The sequence below is a fragment of the Protopterus annectens genome, chromosome 6.part1, assembly GCF_019279795.1.
Source record: "Protopterus annectens isolate FY-2018-M chromosome 6.part1, PAN1.0, whole genome shotgun sequence".
NCBI lineage: Eukaryota > Metazoa > Chordata > Ceratodontiformes > Protopteridae > Protopterus > Protopterus annectens.
In genome coordinates this window covers 78,146,586-78,170,168 of record NC_056738.1, presented here as the reverse complement: position 1 = coordinate 78,170,168, position 23,583 = coordinate 78,146,586, and the positions used below count along the sequence as shown (strand labels likewise).

The following is a 23,583-nucleotide window of genomic DNA, read 5'->3' as shown; positions in this document are numbered from 1 at the left end:
ATTTTTCATGTGTAAATATATTGTTTTCTTTTAAATAACAAGTCTGTATAGCATCTTTAGTCCTATGCAATAAGTAAGAGTAAAAAATTTTTATACAAATATATGTATTTAGCAGCGTCATTTCTTATATATCCTTCTATCCAATATTGGTTTGATACAAATACTTTGATTCAAGCCTGGATGTATGTGAGCACCTAATCTTAAAATCCATGATAATTCTACATTCGCTAAAGTGTTTACATTGTCACCCCATCTTTTATTAACACTTACCAGCTGCAATACTCTAAATCTAAAGCTGTGGTCCCTAAACTCATTTATGTGTTTAGCCAAAGCATTCTTATCATTATTTTTCTTTATCTCATATATATGATTGTATATCCTCTGTTTAAATTTTCTCTTGGTTAAACCAACATAGAATGCTTCGCATTTTGTACATGTCGCTAGATATATCAAATTCATAGAGTTGCAGCTTGCATAAAACTTGGGTTTAAATATAAAGTTCATTTTGGGGTGTTTATATGTTTGTGTATCACTAGTCGACACATATTACATCTTGTACATGGAAAGGTGCCTACAGTCTTGAGTTGTGTCTGTTTATTTATCATGTCCTTCCCCTCTTTAAAACATAATAACTGTTTTAAATTAGGTGAATTTTTATATACAAACTTGGGTTGTTCTCCTACTATATTCCTAATAGCTTCATCAGTAATCAGGATCTTCCAGTTTTGTTTAATTATATTCCTTAAATCAAAGTTATAATTTGTATATTGCATTATATAAGCTATTCTATTGTTACCACTTGATGCTGCCCCTTTACTCACTTTCTGTTTTCTACATGTTGTCCTATTGCTCCTTATTGGCTCAACATTAAGTTCATGTGTTAAAAGAGTTTCATTTTTTATATCTTGCACTAATTTTCTATTATAACCTCTTTCCAAAAATAACTTCTCCATGTTATCTGCCTCTTTCATTAACACTTGTTCATTGCCACATAACCTCCTTATTCTGATGTATTGACTTTTGATTATGCTTGGAAACACATGTCTAGGATACATGCTATTATAATGTAGAAGGGTATTCCTCCAGCACGACTTCCTATATAAATTGGTTTCTATCTGGTTTCCATTGATTATAATATTGATATCTAAAAAACTAACCTGGGTATATGACCACTCCATAGTAAATTTTAAAAACTTAGTAGTGGATTCTAAATATGTTAAAAATTCATTAAATTCATTCAAAGTACCTTCCCATAAAATCAGAATGTCATCTACAAATCTTCTATGCATTCTGATATTATTCTTATATCTTGCATTGTTGAATAAATTATTTTTCTCCCAGTTAAAAACCACTAAGTTAGTATAAGTGTTTGCAACGGGAGTGCCCATGGCTACTCCCCATTGCTGTAAATAGTACTTGTCTTTAAACATAAATACATTATTTTCAAGAACCATTTGTAAAAGAAAAGATAGCAAAGTTTGTTCATCTGTGTCAAAGTCTGTATCTAAGTTAAATACTTCCCTCATAGCTTGCAAGCCATCTTCATTTGGTATGCTAGTAAAGAGGTTTTTGACATCTAGTGTTATCAAAATACAATCATCCAGTACATTTGTATATTCTATGTTAAACTTATTTATATCATCCAACAAATGATAAGTATCTTTAAGGATGGTGGGGATGGAATCAACTATGGGTCTTAATACAGTTTCTAAATATACAGATACATTTGAGGTGACCCATCCCCTGCCTGAAACAATTGGACGCATAGGGAGTGGAAACACTCCTTTGTGTACCTTGGGTAATCCTTTCATGCAAGGTATTAATGGTGAATCAATAACTAAAAAATCATATAATTCTCTATCCACTTGTCTACACATCAGAAGATCATAAATATTGTCATGTACATTCTGTATAATCTTGGACACATCAACAGCAGATATGGCAGTATATGTTTTTATATAATTCAAAAGTATGTACATGCTTTCTATATAATCTGCTGTATCCATAAGTATTATACCACCCCCTTTATCAGCTGGTTTTATAGTTATCATATCATCTTCTTTCAAATTTGTTAATGAATCAATTTCTGAACTGGTCATATTATAAAATCTATTTCTCTTTTTATTCCCTTCTGTATAATATTTATAGAAGTCATTCTCACAGATTCTAATAAAACATTCAACATTATTGGGTGTGGGTGGAATAAAACTGCTTTTCTTTTTCAAAAAGACAGTAGCACCAGCTTCAAAAGCATTGAGTTTCAGTCAATGATTTGGGCACCAGTTATTTATCTGAGACAAATCCTCCTGCAGGATGTCAAAGTCAGTTGGGGATTCAATGACTGCTTCTAGCTTGTAGCCATCTGCAAACTTAGTCAGCCAGGGCCCTTTGTTTTTGTTTTTTTTGTTTTTATTTCAGAAAAATAGATACGAAACAGGAGAGGTGCCAGCACAGAATCCTGGGGATTCGTTTCTTTGTGGAGGTCACTGCCCTATTTTGATGATCTGTGTCCTATCTGTGAACCAGTTGACAATCCAGTGGGTGACATAGGGGTTTATTCACAGTTTATTTGTTTTTTCTACAATGCCTGAGTGAGGAATTGTGTCAAAAGCTTTGGCCAGGTTGAGGTATGCAGTATGTACTGTTTTGCATTCATCCATTGCTTTGGTGACCTTTTCAAAACAATCCACCAAGCTGAGTAAGCATGGCCTGCCCTCAATGAATCAAAACTCAGACAGGTGCACCATTTAGAGGTTGATTAATTCCATGATAAGTCTTTCCATGGCTTTGCATATGAGGCTGGTTAGACTTTTGGGTCTGTGGAAAGTCCTCCCTTATGCAGGGGAATAACTGTAGTTGTTCTCTATTCACTTGGTAGAAAACCTGTATGGAGACTGAGATTGAACAGTGTTATTAGGGTTGGGGATAAATCATGCTTCATGCAATTTTAGATACATCCAGGTATATTGTCAGGATCCATCAATGCAGTATTATTAGCTTCTGATAGCACTATTAAGACTTGTCCTTGTGTGATAGCTGGTGGCAAGCCAGTTTCAGGTATGTCTTAAGGGAAAGATAGAGGGAAGGAAGGGGTAAAGTTACAGCTAAATTTATTGGCCAGTAGGTTCACTATAGCTTCAGCCTCAGTGTAGGTAACATTGTTCACAATCAGCTCAGCGCATTGTTACATTATGCTTTAAAGATTACAAACATAACTAAAAATGCCCTGTGATTGTCTTTTACTTGTCTAACTATTTTAGCCTCAAACTTGGCTTTGATGGATTTTATTAAGCTCCTGAATTTTGTCTCTTTCAGTGACAAGGTCTCTAATATTTTGGGAATTAGTCTTCTTACTGTCAGTCAAAATTATTATACTTTTATTATAAAAATTGTTGATGTTATGATTCCACCATATGGGTGTGTTTCTGGGATTTGCCCTGCACTTGTTCCTATGGAGTACCATCTAAGCAGTTTAGTGACAGACAAGTAAAGTTATAGCTAAATGTATTGGTCATTGGGTTCACTATATCTTCAGCCCTAGTGTAGGTAACATCATTCCCAATCGGCTCAACATATTGTTGCATTGTATCTTTAAGGTTATAAACATAATTAAAAATGCCTTGTGATTGTCTTTTGCCTGTGTAGCTATTTTAGCCCCAGACTTGGCTTTGGTGGATTTTATTAAGCTCCTGTATTTTGTTTATTTCAGTAACAAGGGCTCTAATGTTTTGGGAATTACTCTTCTTACTTTTGGTCAAAATTATTTTCCTTTTATTATAAATATGTTTATTCAGTACCAGTTTACATTTTACAAGTGTGTCATAGTCAAATCTTAGTAAAACACAGTTATTCTGCATTATTCTGTCACTTCTGTTCTTTAAAACCTTTTAAACTTGTTACTAACTGGTGGTATCCCACAGTCTGCGGGACTGATAAGTGTTAAACTATTAGATGGACATATTTCATGTTCATTGGGTGTCCAATGAACATGAAATATATCCTTTGTCCAGATGTTAAGTGTTTGCGGGTTGAGAAGTATGACATGTTAAATTCTGGGTACAAATGTTGAAAAGTTCCAATGTTCAGAAGATGCTTTTATCAAAATAAATGATTGTGTATAACACACTAGTACTTTATAAGATTGCTATCAGACATGAGCATTCCTTTATGACAGAGTGTAAGAAATACAAGCAGATACAATGTTCAGCTCTACAAAGAATAGTCATTCTGTGAGTGACTGACAGTAAATTTTCCTTTTGAGGTTTAAGAATGTCATCTGCAGTTGAAAACTGGTTGGATAAATAATCATTACCTAGTCATAAGATACAGTTTTGGAACAAATTATAGATGTTTATTTTGAAAAGAGCAAAGTTATATGGCTACAGCACTACAGACTCTCATTGCTGCATTCACAAAGTAAATGTAGCACCTACATTGCTCTAAGTTTTCTGTACTTTCTTCTCTAAAATTTACTGTTTCCAGCACTGATGTTAATCTTACCTATGAACATATACAGCAATAATTTTTGTATTGTGGTCCAAAATATGACTCTATAAATAATTAGAAGATCTTTTGTTTTGGAGTTAGAACAATATATTTTGGTCAACTTCTGAATAAAGGCAAAAAAGGCATTCAAAGAGGCTGTGCTTGCCATTTTCTTAACGTTGGCACTTTAGGTCATTTTGACTTTAGACATGTTGTTTCCTATGCCCAGGCAGCAAACATTTTCATGCATGCCTTCCCAAATGATAATTTAACTTACATTTGAAGGTTGCAAACTCATCCAAATGAAAAAATCAAAAACAGATGTTTTTGCAAAGGGACTTGAGCACCCCTCCCCACACAGGGGGAGAACCTCACAGTCCTCTGAACTTTGTTCCAACTCCTACAGTCCTCTTTTAGTGCTGCAGTCTGTTGGAGAAGAATGAGAAGGCATACAAAGCGATACGCAGTCAGAGATGTGGAACAGCGGCTAGAATTTACAATAATATCTAGGACAATGAAGACACTACATCGTTCACTTTCTATGTTCAACACTATGCAGTTCAACAAATGAAACAAAATCTAACAGCAGCAATGAGTCCATCTAATAGCGTATTAAACCATCTTTCAGTGCAGTGCATTAATCATGTTCCTTTCAGCTGGTCACTAACATGACAGTCACTTATCAGTTTAACAAAGGAAAACAAGGCATATTATTATGTAGTTAATAACCAAACAGTATTCCAGTCTTACTTGTTATCATACAATTGGCTCATAATTACCGATGTCTTAATCCTTAAAGAAGCAGACACAATGAAGAGCCAAATAAAAGCACTTCACTGTAATAAGCCATATATCTACACACCTCAGCAAAAAAAAAGATAAAAAAATGGAAGTGCCTTCTCCTGGCACACCATCCAGGTGGCCAGATGCATGACACACTTACCTGCCTGCACAAAGCAGTTCAGCACTCGTGTTTTATAAAAATAAATATTTTTAAACTGTAGCAAATTGCTTACTACAAATGCAGCAAATTGTTGCTACAGTTTATACCCTGCTGCATGAAGCACTACTGCTCTAATGTTTTACTTAAAAAAAAATCTTTTTAAACTGTAGAAAACCACTTTCCACAAATTTTGCAAACAGTTGCTAAAGTTTGGACTACACATAGAGTGCTACAGCTGTCAGGTATGACATCAAATGCAATACCAGTTTTTAAAAGCTGGTATTATATTAAAGAGTGATCAGGATTAGCTGATAGCATCACCCAATACTTTGCACCTGGGGCTGTTGTCCCTCTTGCCCCACCCTAGCTACACTACTGCAGCAGGTTGTTGAAACCACACACACAAACACCCACCTGACATAGCACACAACACACACACAGACTAACATATGCTAAGGCACTTAAAAGGAATCTTCCTAAATAACAAAGATCAATTAGATCACCCGTTGTCAAAGCTATGCCTCAGCAAGCCCAAAGGCACCACCACACATACGACCACTCTCAGTGGATCCCCAAACACTAAGCCCCTAATCCAAGCAAACACACTTCCCAGGACTCTCATCATAGAAGACGCCTTTGTAAGATATACTAACGCCCCTCTAACCAGGCTGAACAAGTTTGTTATCTGGAGCCAGAATCCACCAAATTACACATGCACTCAAGTCATTATGTCACAGGTACTAGTATGATTCCACCATAGTCCATGTAGATGTAAATGGCCTGAGATATGCCTCCCTGGACTATATGAAGAGAGACATTATGGAGCTTTCACACTATGTGTCTCATGCTGATATGAACTCAGCCTATAGCACTGAGCAGCATATTCATCACAGATGATGATGCCACAATATGAGTACAAATTATTTATTTTAACAACTGGCTGTCTTTCTGGTTTCATTCTAATGGGATCCAATATTTGTCAGCTTGAGAGAGCACAGTTAACAGACCATGTTGTTTTGCCAAGAATGACCTGCACCTATTCCCTCTAGGCTTTTGAATACTGACTAAAATTGTACCCACCACCCCACAGTATATTTTTTCAGCAATACCAAACTGACAAACCTACTGTCATAAAAATCAACTCACTTGAACCTTGAGGTGTTACTGCTCAATGCTAGGAGCCTAAATATACTACACTTCCTTGGAAGCTCTTCTAACACTCAAGACATAGACATCTGTACAGTTACAGAGACATGGATTAAGTGGCAGAGAGTACCTCGGCAGTGCAAGGTTTCAGCACCTTCCACACTTTTAGATCAGTAGATGCACAGACAAGGACTAAAGGACGAGGTGTCTCAGTATACATCAGTAGCAAGCATACCACAAGGATGGTCAAACAGGATGATGTGCTGGAGTTCCTCCCATGCAGATCACCAGAGACAAAATCTCATACTATATCCTAGCCAGCTATAGGTCACCCTCCATGTCCCAAGAAGCTCACATTGCATACTTGGACCTACTGCAGATACTTACCATTCAACCTAACACCTTACTCATGGGAGACTTTAACTACCCCTCTATAGACTAGGAATCTTACACAGCCTCAAATCTACAGGACTTCATAAATACAAACACCCTTGACCAAATAGTGAATATGCCCACTAGAGGCTCCAACATACTGGACATCATGATTACAAATACAGGAGAACAATGCACCCCCAATATCTTATACTCACTGGTAAGTTCCAGCCATAAAGCTGTCTCTCCAAATCAACTCAATTATTCCATTAAAACCAATAACAGTTAGTTACTATTTCAAGGCAAATTACCTTTTATTAAGTGATGGTTTGTCAAAATTCAATGCCCCTCCAAGCCTAGAGAATTCGGTATGTACCTGACCAGACACATGCACAACTGGAACATCCAGAAAGTTTCCTTACATTAAGAATTCAGGGAGTAAGCACAATGTCCTATGCTGATCTTCTCACAGCAGACTATGCTGAATTGCTCTCAGAAACTCTGTACAACCATGTCAATGGTTGCATAGAGGCTGCTGTACCTACCAGACATAAGCCCAGGACTAGCACCAGAAAAAATGCACTGGTGGCATCCCAAATTAGGCAGGATATACAAAAAAAGAAAATAATATGGCACAAATCAGAAAAGGTAATTCCCATAAAGACAGAAATTCATCAACATAAATAAGCAAGTAAGAGGGCTAATTAGGTCAAGCAAAGTCACCTTTGAAATTAAGATGGCCTCCAAAGTGAAAGATAACCATAACACCTTCTACAGCTATATCAGAAACCTCAAGGGCAGCATACAGCAATGTGCTGAACTGGTGGGTAATGGTGCCACTTTCATCAAGCCTGGCAATATAGTGAACCTATTAGCAGACAAATTCAGTTCCAACGTTACCCCCCCTCACCCCCAACCATCCTCCAAATATACCCTCAACTAGGGAGCATGTACTGGCTGCACTCACTAAAGCCAAGAACACAGCCTCAATGGACCCTGATAACATCCCAGGATGCCTTCTGACTAATCTAAAATATAACTTATGAGAACCCTTGGAGTCATTAACTAACTACAGTCTTAAAACAGGCTTTGTGCCATGTGAATGGTGGACTATGATGGTAATCCCTCTTCATAAGCGAGGGCATTCAACAGATCCTGGAATCTACAGACCCATTAGTCTGAACAGTCCTATTTGCAAAGCCATGGAAATTATTAACAAGGATGTAGGAGACCTCAAGACACTGGATCTATCCCAGTTTGGCTTTGCAAATGAGGATCATGCTTATTGAATTTGGTGGATGTCTTTAAAAGGTCACTAAGGCAATGGATGATGGGAAAATGGTGCACACACTGCCTACCTAGATCTGGCTAAAGCATTTGATACAAATAACCCACTCGAGCATTGTCAACAAATTTATGGAACTTGGTATACACCCCTTTATAACATGCTGGATGGCTATCTGGCTGACTGACAGAACCCAGAAGGTTAGAATTGGTGAAGCCACTTCCACAAAGAGGACAGTCACCAGTGGAGTGCCCCACTGGTCTGTGCTGGGCCTGCTCCTTCTTGGTATCTACTTCTTAGATGTTAAAGCCAATGTCAACGGCCTTTGGCTAACCAAATTCTCAGATGACTGAAAACTAGGAGCAGTCATTGAATCACCCAAGATAAGAACACTCTTCAGGGAGGTCAAATACATATAAATGCTTGGTTCCAAAGCCATGGCTTAAAACACAATACCAAGAAATGCATTACAGTAACTTTTGGGAGGACTGCCACCCCGGGTAACTACATCATTATGTAGACAGTAACCTAGCCTTTAACCAACATGTGTCTAGGTAGGAAGAAAATCATTCTATCTTGCTCATCTTATAAGCAAGGGTATAGCATTCTAGATTCAGAGTGGTCTTCATGCCACTGTACTCATCAGACCCATCACAGAGTATAATGCCTCCTTTCGTATGTACCTGACCAGACACATGCACAACTGGAACATCCAGAAAGGTTCCTTACATTAAGAATTCAGGGAGTAAGCACAATGTCCTATGCTGATCTTCTCACAGCCCTGTCTCTTTTGTTGGTTGTTGTTGTGTCTTTCGGCTTTTCCCAGTTAGGGGTTGCCACAGCGGAACCGAGTTGCCAGCTCTGACGCACAACCTTCAACGAAGGTATGCCCATTCACGCATGTCTCCACGGAGAAGACGCTCTAGCTGAGAATCGAACCGGACAGCGTCTTACTGTGAGGTGACAATGCTACCACAGCACCAGATTTCAGAGAAGTGATCTTTGGCAAACAAGGCATCCCTGGACCCTGTTTTGATGAATCTTTTGCATATCCGCAAGACAAGCATCATCAAAACTACTAGATTAAAAGACCCAAATTTTGCCTGTGACATAAAAACAGGACATGTTGGAGAGACAGATATTTTCTCATAGAATTTCTATTCTATGAACAAACTCCCCATCTATCAGCATTCCTCTGTATCTCTACTTAAACTTAACATCAATGGATGGATACTCAGAAATTCACCCCGATCTGGTTCCTATATCTCAGATGGACAGAGGCAGCCAAGTATATCACCTTATATATATATATAAATATATATACATATATATATATATATATATATATATATATATATATATATATATATATCTCAAATTTGGGTGTCACATTTGGGTTACACAGGTAGAATTATAAGGCCCCTAGTGGCTGTTAGCCTAGTATAAATCTGCAAACAATTTACTAGCTGTGTATATAAAAGCAAGAGTATTATCAGGTTGTGAATAGTATCAAGTTAAAGTACACAATGTATGTTGCAGTAAAACACACTACTCACATAAACTATGTGCAAGAGTTACATAATTAAAATTAAAGAAAAAAAGAAGTCCAGTATTCAAACTGAGTTCATGTGACAGCATTCCTTCAGTACAACTTGACTCGCACTATAATTGTAATGGCTTAAAGTGAAAGGATCAGCACACTAATTCATTTATAGAAAGATACATGAGAAAAACTAAACACAATCTGATTGCAAAATAAATAATAATGCCTTAGTCTGAGCAAATACTGCAGTTTCTCAGAATGGATTTCATTATTTGCATTTAAGTCACAGTAGGGTTTGCATTAGAGGCAGGACAGTGTCTAGCAGTTGGTTTAGAGAATTAAGCAGCTATTGAAAGCTGTTTCCTGTGGTACAGTGGTGCAAGGCTTGATTCACTCAGCCTGCTTTACCTTACAGATATTAGTCAGAGACAGGGAGATAAGAATTTATGTAGATGTACTTTAATAGAAAGTAATACACTGTAATTGGATCTGTAAATGGATGGGGAGGAGTACACTTTACACCTAAATGATAACAGCAAGGACACATAAGATTAAAATAAATAAGGGACACCTGCGGAGCTGTTCTGGTTCTTGGGTTACATCAGAGCTAATGCAGAAGCAGGTGCATATAGTGATGGTAAATATATGGGATGTACTGCTTTTTGGAATGCTGGGAAGGACAGAATGTTTGTGCTGTTTGTTTGGAGATACTGAGTTTAAGACCTGTAGCACAGAAGGGCATGGGGAAGCATATGGGGTAGTAAGAGGAGTGGCTGCTGATTATTTGGGAAACATAGTTGTCCTAAGAGTCTAGAGTGATGCTTTGGTTTTAGATTTGTGGCTAGACAGTGTTTTAAATGGAGGCATTTGTACACGGATGAGGCAAGGATATATTAACTTTAGAGGTGAAGGATCACAGCAAACTTACTTGCACTAGGTTGCCATTCATTGATTCGATCATCATAGTATTGGTTGATTAGAACACCAGACTGCCTACTTAAAATCTGGATGGAGGCTGCAGCAAGCATCCTTTAAACAACTGCCACAGCAGGTTCACTTCCAGATTAAAAAAAATAAATCCAGCTGGTAATGTTTAGTAAATATGTGCCCCCTCAGCCATGCATCTGTCTGGTGAATAGTCATAGATGGTATTCCTCTAAAGAAGACAGAAGAGGAGTCATTTCCCTCATTGAATGAGCTCTGTCAAATCCCTGAAGTTGTTTATCTATTGATTTAAAAATAATTCCATTAAAACTGCTGTCAATGCAGATGTATTTTGTTTTCGCAGTGGTACACATGATACTTAGTTGTAAATGCAACAAAGAACTGGTCAGACTTTGTGAAAACTCTGGTTCAGAAATTCTATTCAAAAAATTGCCTTCTTAGGTCCATCCTGTAAAGAAATATATTTGAAATGTAAAACAAAACTTTCTGCAGTTTCTCAGGAAGGATTTCATTGCTTGCATATAATTAAGTCACAGCAGGGTTTGGATTAGATTCAGATAAGTCTCTGGCAGTTGGCTTAAAGAATTAAGCAGCTATTAAGCACTGTTTCCTGTGGTGCGGTGGCACAAGGTTTGATTCCCTCAACTTCTTTTACCTAACTTTGTAACTATGAGCAACTCACTTACTAAGACACTACTTCCAGATGGAGTCTGAAAAGGTCCACAGAGATCAATGCTCTACCATGGAAAACAAATATAAATAAAGTCAAGGGTCATAAAATGCATTTAAATGTACCTGAAAGAAGTAGCTGTTCAAAGCTATGCAAGTGCATTGTTTGTATGTGCTGTAAAATGAAAGGATGTAATCTGTTGGCTTTTGTACAAGAGTGTTGAACTGACATGAATATATAAGTGAATCAGAAACCAAAGGATTAGCTTTTTCTTACCTCCAGAGCATTTCTGAAATCCATAGTTTTTAAAGGAAATTTTATACATTTCATCCTTTGAGCAATAATAACCAAACTACCAGATTTCAAAAGTCATACCAGAAGGTGAGATGGAGCAAGAGAAAAAGAAACATTTACCAGAAGATGAGAAAGAAAAATAGAAACACTTATTTTTTTTTAATTTACATAACAGTACACCAGTCTGAACTCCTTGGAAATATGTAGCTAGTACTGAGGTTATTTGTTTTTATTTAATGCAGATTAATTATATACAAACAAACAAGTCTAACATTTTAAGAATATCTGTAAATCTATGCACGTGTATAAAATGTAAGAAGGAATTATAGCGCTGTACCAAAATGATCACCTATGAAGTATAATGAGACAAAAGCAATTCTGCTCTATAAGAATTTTTAAATCTGCTACAAAAGAGCACAGTTCTGAAAGACTGAGGAACCATATAAAACATGTTGGCAAATTCAACATATAGACAAGTATTTGTTACTGTTTGTACACTAGTGGTATGTGTGTGCGTGTGCGAGTGTGCGTGTGTGTATGTTGTGCACACAATTGTATACACCTACATGATGGCAATAAGTTATTCTGTTGTAAGGGACTAACGAGAGTTTCACACAAAGAAAGTGCTACACTGTGTGTGCGACACAAAAGTGCTACTTCATTCTGCAAAGCAGATTTGAAAGAATAATCATTACTGAAATAACTTGTCTGGGATGGGTGTAATAGAAAGATAAGCAAGAAAAGTCTAATGAATGAGGTGCTTACTTTCAATTTTTTCCTGCCTCCACTCCTAATAAGTTCAAAGGCAAATATTAGGCTAACAGTCTGCAGACTATTACAAGCTTAGCTAATAAACAGAGGTCAGAATCAAACCCTGTACCTTATATCTTTAAGTATAACTCTGTATTATTACTCCAACCTCTCTAATCCTGCCTTTGTTTTGCATCACAAAAGTGCTATTCATTAATTGTATAGCCAATATTTTTCCCCTCAGATGACATTTACTATCAGTGTCTGTTTTTATTTTCCCATTTAGTTTCATTTGTAGAATCATGCTTAGTTATATTCGAAATACAGTACGTCTCAAAACTGCATTTCTTTTAGGACACAATGAGGCAAAATATGAAACTTACATGGCTTGCTTTATAACCCTTGATTTTTCCAATAAATATTCTGAAATCTGGGCACCCATTACAGCTCCTGTAGGTGTAAACTTCATTTCCAGGTACTTTCCAAAACGACTTGAATTATCATTTATCACAGTGCTGGCATTCCCAAATGCTTCAACCAGAGGATTCACCTGCAATATCTTTTCTCTTAGTGCTCGATTATTAGCCTAAAAAATTAAAAACAGCAGTTTTTGAGAAATTAACAAGCATTATAGTTAGGAAAGCAATACATTTGCACTTACAAATCTGCTGTGTATATTTGTACCATATTGCATATTTGACAAATTATTATTTAGTAAATAATATGAGCTCTGATCTGGTTGCAGTGAAATTGATGAATATAGTGTTCTGGGGTTCATAATGAAACAGTTTCTTGTTCTCTTGAAATTCAAACATGTAAATATAATTTATAAAATGCTTAGTGTTACTACTGTTTGGATGACATCAAAAAGTATCTTAAAATGCATATTGTCTGATAAGTGAGATAATGTCACATGAAAATGGCCACGCTAAAATGTTTTGCTGTCAGTATAGCAATGGTTTTCCAACTGCATTGATATGCATTTTCTCCTGTGTACAAATGCTGACTGATTTTGCAAAAGAGACTTCTGCTACGAGAAAGATTGCTTATATCTGATATACTGAAAGATATGCTAATCTATAACAGTAATTTTGTTATTTAAAATTCTAGAAACATGTATTATAGTAGCCTGTCTTCATTTATGCAACAAGTAACAGCTGTCGTACAAGTCTGCTGGAAAAGAAACGCATCAGCAGCGACAGCTTCAGCTGCAGGCAAAAGAAAAAGGTTACAAATGTTGCTTAACTGTTCTGGCTTCTGTTATTAAGATATTTCTATCAATTTGAACAAGGTAGTATATTTAGTTACACTTGAAAAAAACAGGACATATCCCTTAAAAATATTGTAACCAACTGATGCATCAGGTCTGTGTTTTGCTCTTTTACTTAATAAGGTATGTTGCCAAGTACCACTCTCTCTGTCGTCACCAGAAAACCACTGGTGTTTTTTTTTCCTCTATAAGCAACTGTTCTGATGTTCACTAGGTCTGTATCATGGAATCCAAATACTGGCATTTATTGTCTTTTTTGTTTTCTACCATCTTCTGATCAGGTAGCTGTAAGTCTGTCTCGCAACATCACACTTTAATTTGCATGGTTATTTATTTCCTTCCATTTGCTTAGCAGGAATGTCCAGCTGGCAATTCATACTGCACTCTTACGAATAAAAATGCTATTTATAAACAGAAACACAAACTGAAGTAGGCAGAAATAAAATACTACTCTCCTAAGATCAGTAGCACTGAATATCATATATTCTACTTCTATCTGTACTGTTTATTTTTTCATCCTAGTTAAAGCACATAAGGATGTTAGCACACTTTTGTCTCCACTGTCTTGCCCAAAGCTCTGCCAGTATTATTCATCTACTGTTGCTTCTGTGTCTGCTGATGTTAGAGCGCTGCAGCTTTTAACTCATTTTTTTTTAATTTATCCAAATATTTTGGGTTTCTAATATCGTGACAGGAATGGACCCCATTCCAATGACAAAGTATAATTAAAGTTCATGAAATTAGTATTGTTTCAATCTTTGATGTCAGCCAAAAGTACTCTTCACAGCACTCGCAATATGCCCAGTAATGACGACTCCTGCAATTCGTACAGAGTTACTTGTATTGGTAACATATCTAAATACGATTGTAGATTATTTTTTATAAGACCTGTTGCTCCTACTACTATTGGAACTGTCTGGGTATCTTTCTTCCACATTGCTCTCATTTCTGCCTGCAAATCTTGATATCTTATGACTGTGTCTTTCTGTACGTAAGACACTGTAGTCACTGGGTGTAGCGATTCCAGTGATTAATACTACTTTTGTCTTCTTTTCATGAATCACTATATCTGGTTTTCTCGCATCTGTCTATTGACAGCTGTAGTAATTGGTTGTTTTGGACCATTTCTAGCTCTTTTGTAGTTCCCTGTTTAAAATCCACCTCTGGGCATTATGTTCTGGCTATACTGCTCAAACAAGCTCCTCGTGGTCCTGCAGAGTGGTCCTAGCTACAGAGAACTCAGAAAAGCGACTACTTTCTGGATTTAAGTATCTTTGCTTTTTTATACTTGGAATAGCTTCTGTAGCTTACCCTGAACAAGCTTAAACTGTTTTTTTAGCTGTTTGCTGCATTATTTTAAAATCTGCACTTAAAGTTACTTTTTAGTCAAATTTGATCGAAAGTTTGTTTGTTTGTTTAATTTAACTGTTGAGGCTGCCCACTAAAGTGTGCTAGCCTGTGTAACTGATTTATCACTGTTTCTGCATTTTCTGTGTGTTTCTATCAAAAAACAAAAAATAATCCTTGTTTTCCCGCCTCTCCTCGACTAGTTTAGACCAGTTTACAGGCATTGCTGTATTCTGGGCTGTGGTGTAGTTCCTGTGTTGTCCATTACCTTACTTGGATAGAAGGAAGTTTCTTTGCTCACCAGTGGGAGTGGGGAGCCTTGAGCAGCCTACCTGTCCCTGTAGGAAGTGACCTCAGCACAAGAGCTGTAGTAATTGGTTGTTTTGGACCATTTCTAGCTCTTTTGTAGTTTCCTGTTTAAAATCCGCCTCTGGGTGTTTTTTTCTGGCTATACTGCTCAGACAAGCTCCTCGTGGTCCTGCAGAGTGGTCCTAGCTACAGAGAACTCAGAAAAGCAACTACTTTTTGGATTTAAGTATCTTTGCTTTTTTTTACTTGGAATAGCTTCTGTAGCTTACCCTGAACAAGCTTAAACTGTTTTTTTAGCTGTTTGCTGTATTATTTTAAAATCTGCACTTAAAGTTATTTTTTAGTCGAATTTGATCAAAAGTTTGTTTGTTTGTTTGTTTAATTTAACTGTTGAGGCTGCCCACTAAAGTGTGCTAGCCTGTGTAACTGATATATCACTGTTTCTGCATTTTCTGTGTGTTTCTATCAAAAAAACAAAAAAAAATCCTTGTTTTCCTGCCTCTCCTCAACTAGTTTAGACCAGTTTACAGGCATTGCTGTATTCTGGGCTGTGGTGTAGTTCCTGTGTTGTCCATTACCTTACTTGGATAGAAGGAAGTTTCTTTGCTCACCAGTGGGAGTGGGGAGCCTTGAGCAGCCTACCTGTCCCTGTAGGAAGTGACCTCAGCACAAGAGCTGTAGTAATTAGTTGTTTTGGACCATTTCTAGCTCTTTTGTAGTTCCCTGTTTAAAATCCACGTTTGCGTGGCTTTGCGCGATTGTGCCGGTTAAACAAGGTTAAACTTCTTCTGGCTCTGCCAAGTCTGCTCTTCAAATTTTCCCTTAAGGAAGCTCTACTCTTAGTATAATCAGACTACTCACTATATTATAAGCCTAGCACTTGTTCTCAAAACCTCTCTACTAAGTAAGCACTCTCGTACTAAGTAAAGCACTACATCCACCTACCACCCCTGTGAATATCCACTTCCCTTAAAGGCACAGCACTCCCTTATACTGTTCTAGCATGTCAAGTGGTAGATTACTGGTGTCCTCTCCAGTTCAGCTGGTTAATCTGGGTATCTTGAGACAATGCTACAATTGTCTCATGTACACAGACAACCCTCTCCTCCTCCCAACAAACACAAATACATGTGAGAGATGCAACTATATAGCCAAACTGGAGGCTGAACTCTCTCAACTCAGGGCTGGCATGACCAGACAGGAGGAGATGGTAACCACACACACAACAAACCCAGTCCCAAATAGACCTACCACAACTGCAAACCAAACACATAAAAACACAAAGGCATACTCAGAGGCTCTAATAAAAAACTTACCAAAACAACAGAGGCTCCCAAAGCAGACATCCAAAAATCCACCACCTCAAAACAAAACACATGCAACACATACTTCAATAAATCAGTGTGTCAACCAATCACAGCCCTTAAGGCCAAACACCATGATTGCCTGATACACTAGTAATAGGTGACTCTATAGTCAGACACACTGATGTCCCGCTGACTAGGCTAAACAAGGAGAGGGTGACTGTGAGCTGCCTATCGGGAGCTAGGATCCGCCACATAACACACGCACTCAGGTCACTCCAAAGCAAGTACAAATATGACTCTGTCATTGTCTATGCTGGCATGAATGACCTGAGACGTACCTCTCTGGACTACATGAAAAGAGACATAGAGGAGCTCTCCGATTATGTAGCCCAGGCTGGTATGACCCTGACCCTGAGCAGCATCTTGCCCTCACCAAGAATGATGCCACAATACAAAGACAAGATGATCAGCTTTAATAACTGGCTCAAGTACTGGTGTCATTCTAAGGGGATCCAATGTCTGTCTGCCTGGGATGACATCTTGGACAAGCCACGCTGCTTCGCAAGGGATGGCTTACACCTGTCACCACTGGGCTTCCGGATATTGGCTAAGGCTCTTGCCACCGCCATAGTGCCTTTTTTACGCAAGGCTCAAAAGACAAACCCACCTCCTTAGAAAACAAAAATGGAAAAAAACTAAGGGTAATGCTGCTCAACATCAGAAGTCTAAATCTCAAGATGCAGGCACTCGATGCACTCCTCAGCATGGAGAACATCGACGTCTGTGCAGTAACTGAAACCTGGTTCAAGGCTCCTGAGAGCACCCCAGCACTACCAGGCTATACCTCGTATCATGCTTTTCGGCCCCAAAACCCAGGCCGAACCACAAAGGGAGGGGGAGTGTCCATATTCATCAAGGACACCCACATCTCCAGGTTAGTAGCAACACATGAAGCATCAGAGACCATACAGGTGCAACTAACCATAGGCAAAACTGCTATACAACTGGTAGCATGTTACAGACCACCCTCCCAATCTCAGGAACCCCACTCAGCCTTCCTGAGGACATTGGAGGATATGAATGTATCACAAAATACCATCATACTGGGAGACTTCAACTACCCAAACATAGATTGGGTACATTATTCTAGCCCTAACACCCTAGCCCAAAGGTTCCTGGAATTCATAAATTCAAATGCACTGGAACAACTAGTCACCTCTCCCACTAGGGGAGATAATATACTAGACCTGATCATCACAAACATGGGGACAAAATGCTCCACACCGGAGATATACCCCTCACTAGTGAGATCTGACCACAAACTAATCACCCTGGATATACATATCCCACCTCCACCCCCAGCACAAAAGACCACAGTGAAAAACTTCTCAAAAGCAGACTTCACTCTTCTTAAGACTGAGATGGTATCCTTTAAGCCCACTGGGCCAGTGGATACCACATCCCACAATGCCGAAACCTTCACAAATGCTTTCTATGGACATCTCCAAGAATGCATGGATCATGCAATCCCAAATAAATCCAAGTCCCTCTCCACCAAAGGCAAGCGTCCTGTCTGGTGGACCTCAGCCATTAACAAATTGTATAACAAAAGGAAGCTACTGCATGTCAGAGCAAATTCCCATAAAGGGAAGACATCTCTGATCAACATTAGCAGAAAACTACGTTCTCTCATAAAACATCCAAGGCCAACTTTGAGAGAAAAATCGCTAAGGACACTAAAGATAACCACAAAGCCTTCTTCAGCTATGTTAGAAACCTGGGACGAATCCCTCACATATGCTAAGACTCAGTTCACAAGAACAAACAATACACTGGACCCACAGATATTGCCAACATTCTGGCTGACAGGTTCAGTGCAAATTTCTCCCCTCCCTCACCCCCAAAAGAAGAAATACTTATCCCAGCTGAATGTAATCTCCCTGTCATCTCAGATGTCCAAGTGAGAACCGCCCTCAACAAAGCTAAAAACACAGCATCAATGGGACCTGACGGTATCCGGGTTGCGTGCTACGTGAACCTCAAGAGGAGCTAAACCCGCACATAAAAATGCTATTTAACCTTAGCCTTACTACAGGATATGTACCTGAACACTGGCATACAGCAACAGTGGTCCCACTCCACAAAAGGGGTACCTCTACAGACCCTGGGAACTACCACCCCATAAGCTTAACCAGCCTGGTCTACAAAGCTATGGAAAGAATCATTATGGAACTCATAAACAGAGACATAGGGGACCTACAGACACTTGACCCCACCCAGTTTGGCTTTGTAAAGGGCAGATCCTGCCTTTTGAACCTGGTTGACTTTTTCAAAACAGTCACTAGAGCCATTGATGAGAGCAAAGCAGTCCATACAGCCTACCTGGACTTGGCTAAGGCCTTCGACACAATACTCCACTCAGGCATCATAGATAAGCTCAACAGCTTAAACGTAAACTCTTATGTCACTAGATGGGTTGCAAACTGGCTAAAGGACAGAACCCATAAAGTTAAAATCTCTGGAGCAATGTCAGACTCAAAGCCAGTCACAAGTGGTGTCCCACAGGGATCTGTCCTGGGACCCCTCTTTTTCTGCATTTATTTCTCAGATGTTAAAGCAAACATGGGAGGGTTGTGGCTGACAAAGTTCGTAGATGACTGCAAACTAGGCGCCATAGTCGATACACCAGCGGACACATACATCCTACAAAAAGGCCTCACAGAAACGGACAACTGGTGCCGGAGTCACGGCCTTAAACTAAATGCTAAAAAATGTATAGTCATCCCCTTTGGGAAAAACAAAGTACCCACAAATTATCACATAGACAGCAACCCACTGAGTATGGAAAAAGTAATCAGAGACCTAGGGACCCAAGTCGACAGCGACCTCTCATTTGACACCCACGTTGCCAAAGTGGTTAGAAAAACATTCTACCTTGCACACCTCATCATGAAGGGATTCACATCCAGATCCAAGGATGTCATTGTACCCCTATACTCCTCCCTCATCAGACCCATGATTGAGTACAATGCCACATTTGGTATGTACCTCACCCGGCATTTGCAACAGCTGGAGAGACCACAAAAGTACCTCACCAAGAGGATCAAGGGTCCCCAACATATGTCTTATTCTGCCAGACTAAAGAAACTTCAGCTCTATTCAGTAGCATACCGCCTGCTCAGAGGTGATCTCTGCCTGACATACAAGGCCATGTCCAATCAGGATCTGATGGACATGCTCCACCTCAAAAAATCCAAATCCATCAGGACCACGAGAGCTAAAGACTTAAACCTCGGCACAAGTATGAATAGGACATGCTGGAGGGATAGATTCATAACCCAGAGGCTTCCCATGCTTTGGAACAAGATCCCAGTTCATATTAGGCAGAGCCCCTCACTGACTCTCTTCAACAGAAATCTTGATGAGTGGATGGGAGATCATAAGTTTACCCCAGGGGTCACATCTGTGTCACTGCTAGACAGGGGCACAGTAAACTAATTCTATTATATAAGGGGACATTCATTGTGTCACTACTAGACAGAGGCACAGTATTCTAAATTTATTCTGTACATTTTTGCACCATTTCATGGGGTGGCAAAAGCCACATCACTATGGCTAGGCTTACAAATGCCCCAGGGCAGATAGCCTAGTACTAAACTATGAAATTATGAAACTATGAACTGTTGGTAATAAGTGATCTCATGTGATGCAGACTTCATCATTTTGTATGATGCTTTGTGGCTTATGGTTCCAGTGTTTTTCAGCTACCTCAATATTATAGTGTTTGCGCAATCCCAAGTACAACAGTCTTGCCACACTATTATGCCTTTCAGTATAACGTCCTTCTGCCATTAGTATATCACTCATTCTGCTTTACAAAACTTACATTTGTCAGTTTCTCCCACATATTCAATGGACTTTGTAAACCAACATGTATGTAGCCCACTATCTTGGGCCACCAATATTAACCTTTCATCTTTTGGTTTGAATTCACCTCTCCTTAACCATTCCTGCATTCAGTCCTAATCAACATGAGGTTCTTCCAGGAGTTTTCTATACTTGCAGCTATATTTATACATTTTCCACATGTCTTCCCCCTTCTTATCTGATCCTTCACCTTATATTCTTTCTTTTGTTTTTGGCACATTCAGTTGCTGCCTGAATTTATCTACTTCTGGTTTGATTTCCATTCCTGCTTGCCACCAATATGCTTCTGCTAGACTAAGACATTTTCCTGTGTATCCATTACAGTGATTTTGTAGGTAGATTCTAAATGCATTACTGTAAATCCCTTATTAATAACAATGTCTGTTTGTATCCCTTAAGCAACATTGTTAAGCATTGTTAAGCATATACCTGTTGTTTTGTCCGTGTTTCAGACGGTATCTAACACCAACTACTATATAACCAGAAGATGAGTCACAGATATTACTGGTATGTGCACCAACAGTATAAACACATTCCTCCTCCTTTACACACAATTATCCCCCTCACCCTGAGGTTCCATACCTGCCACTACATAAAAAGAATTCCATAACCCTGTTGCCCAACTGGCATCTGAAAGAATCCAGATTATGACTCCAAGGCTCTTAGTTCAGTAAGTTTACTAGAATTGAGCTTCCTCAGTTTTCTCCTTGATATTTCCTTCTTAACTTCCGCAGTCATTGCCCCTCCCTGTGCAAGCTGCCCTTAGGCATAAGTGTTTTCTATTCCTATACGAGTATTGAACCAGTCAACAATGAAGATGCATTATCTAGTTTACTCTCCCATAAAAGATTTGTATGTCCCTTTCAGGTAACCCTTGTCTTGCTAGTTTTTCTTTTCTTTTTAATTTACAAAAGATGGAAAGCTATTGCTAGTTTTCATAAAATGCTTATAGAAACCTTTCTGCCCTGTCTGATGTTCTGTATTGTTGGGACGTATAAGCTAATCCAGGTACTCCCCTCAGTAATGTTGTGCCATCAAGCCCCAAATTTGCTCATTGGGACACTTTGCAGGATCACATAATTGCTCACATATAGCTCACAGTCTATGAAATAATTTTACTTTCTTTTATGATTGGCTGGAATAATATACATCTGATTGTATTGCCATGTATGAAATACTGTTTCATCTTCATAACAGTAATCTCAGAATACTCCCTTGAAGCTACAGCAGATATATGGCTATAGCAGACACAATGGGGTGGGCAGTATTGCCAGAGTTTGTAGGGTCATAAAATTTGAAGAACTACAACCCCAGTGAGTTACAGGACCATGGATACCATGCCACTGCCCACCCTCATGCTGTACTCTCCTTTTCAAGAAGGTCAACGTGTGTCGGTCCTGGACTAAATTATAGTTACCCATCCAATTATCCAGGTTTAATTTAAAGGATGCTATGGTATGACTGTGTTTAACTTAAAGAGGAAATTATTTTGCTTATTGTGTTTTCCAAAGTTAAATTTATTATAGGTTCATATGCCTTGTGTTTGTAAGGTAAACACTGTTAGTTACTAACTTCTGGGAAAATTTAATATTAGCCATCCCAATCAAAATTCTGTCCATTTTATCAAGCCAGTTCACACAAGCACCTTAACAAATCTTTAGAATTTTCACTTTTAGATTTAACATTTCTGTGGATACATAACTATCATGTTTAATACTTCTTGTAGCTACCGTTACACAAAATATAGCTCTGATATGCTTCCTACAGGACAATCTTACTAAACACAGCTAGAGAACATGTAGTGAATTATTAATATTAACAAAGTCAAACATCTGCTTATTCCCTGCTTTACATTTACACACTTTCCTGAAGATGTACCTATTCACTCTATTCTGTCTGTCTCGCTACTAGCATAAAGGCAAAACCACTGGTTTTAGGTGACAAACTAAATCACAGTGTCATTCCTCTATGCAGCCTTGTGATTTAGCTCAGTGTCTTACCTATTAGTTCTGGTAAAACATCTAAGACTAGGTAGCAATAGCTGCATGTGACAGCACAGCTACAGGCTTCATCCCAGCAGAGTGGAGAACTGCCATTGTCATCCCTTTGCACAAAGGTGGTGCCACTACTGAACCAGGAAACTATTGCCCCATCAGCTTGAAAGCCTGATCTGTAAAGCCATGCAGCATATTATTATGGATCTCATAAACAAGGACATAGGCAATCTCCAACCACTCGACCCCACCCAATTTCGATTAGTCAGGGGCAGATCTTGCCTACTGAACCTAGTTGACTTCTTTGAGACTGTCACCAAGGCCCTGCATGAGGGTAAGTCAGTACATACAGCTTACCTTGACCTGGTCAATCTCTTTGACACAATCCCCTACTGGGGCATCATTGAAAAGCTAACACAACTTGATGTTAATCCCTATCTAGTCAGATGGGTGGCAAACTGGCTCAGAGATAGGACCCACAAAGTCAATATAGGTGCTCTCACCTCTGACAGCAGACCTGCCACTAGTGATGTTCCCCAGGGATCTGTCCTGGGACCCCTAATGTTTGGCATATACTTCTCAGAGGTCCAGACAAGGACAAAAGCCCTGTGGCTGACCAAGTTTGTGGAAGACTGTAAGTTGGGTGCTGTCACTGACTCCCAATTGATGTTAACATACTGCAAGAGGGCCTCACAGCCACAAATAACTGGTGCCAAAGTCATGACCTTAAGTTAAACACAAAACATTTATTATTGTATCATTCAGCAAAAACATGGCCCCTACTGATTACCACATCAATGGCAAACCCCTAAGCACACAACCTGTGGTGAGAGACCTGGGTATTCAGGTTGACAACAATCTCACATTTGACCATCATGTGGCCACAGTGGTCAGAAAAGCCTTTTACTTGGTTCATCTCATAAGTAAAGGGATTGCATCCAGAAATACAGGAAGTTATTACCTCTCTGTATTCCTCCCTTATTAGACCTATAATTG

General features: G+C 38.8%; 1 protein-coding gene across 1 annotated transcript in view; it reads right to left on the bottom strand.

Moving 5' to 3' along the window:
- The window catches only part of MYO3B (myosin IIIB), a 2,630,788-nt gene that overhangs the window by 2,280,192 nt on the left and 327,013 nt on the right, over positions 1 to 23,583 (bottom strand). Inside the window, exon 7 of the mRNA XM_044075508.1 lies at positions 12,817 to 13,019. Within this exon, the coding sequence (XP_043931443.1) occupies positions 12,817 to 13,019 (203 nt within the window). The remainder of the gene's footprint in view (positions 1 to 12,816; positions 13,020 to 23,583) is intronic.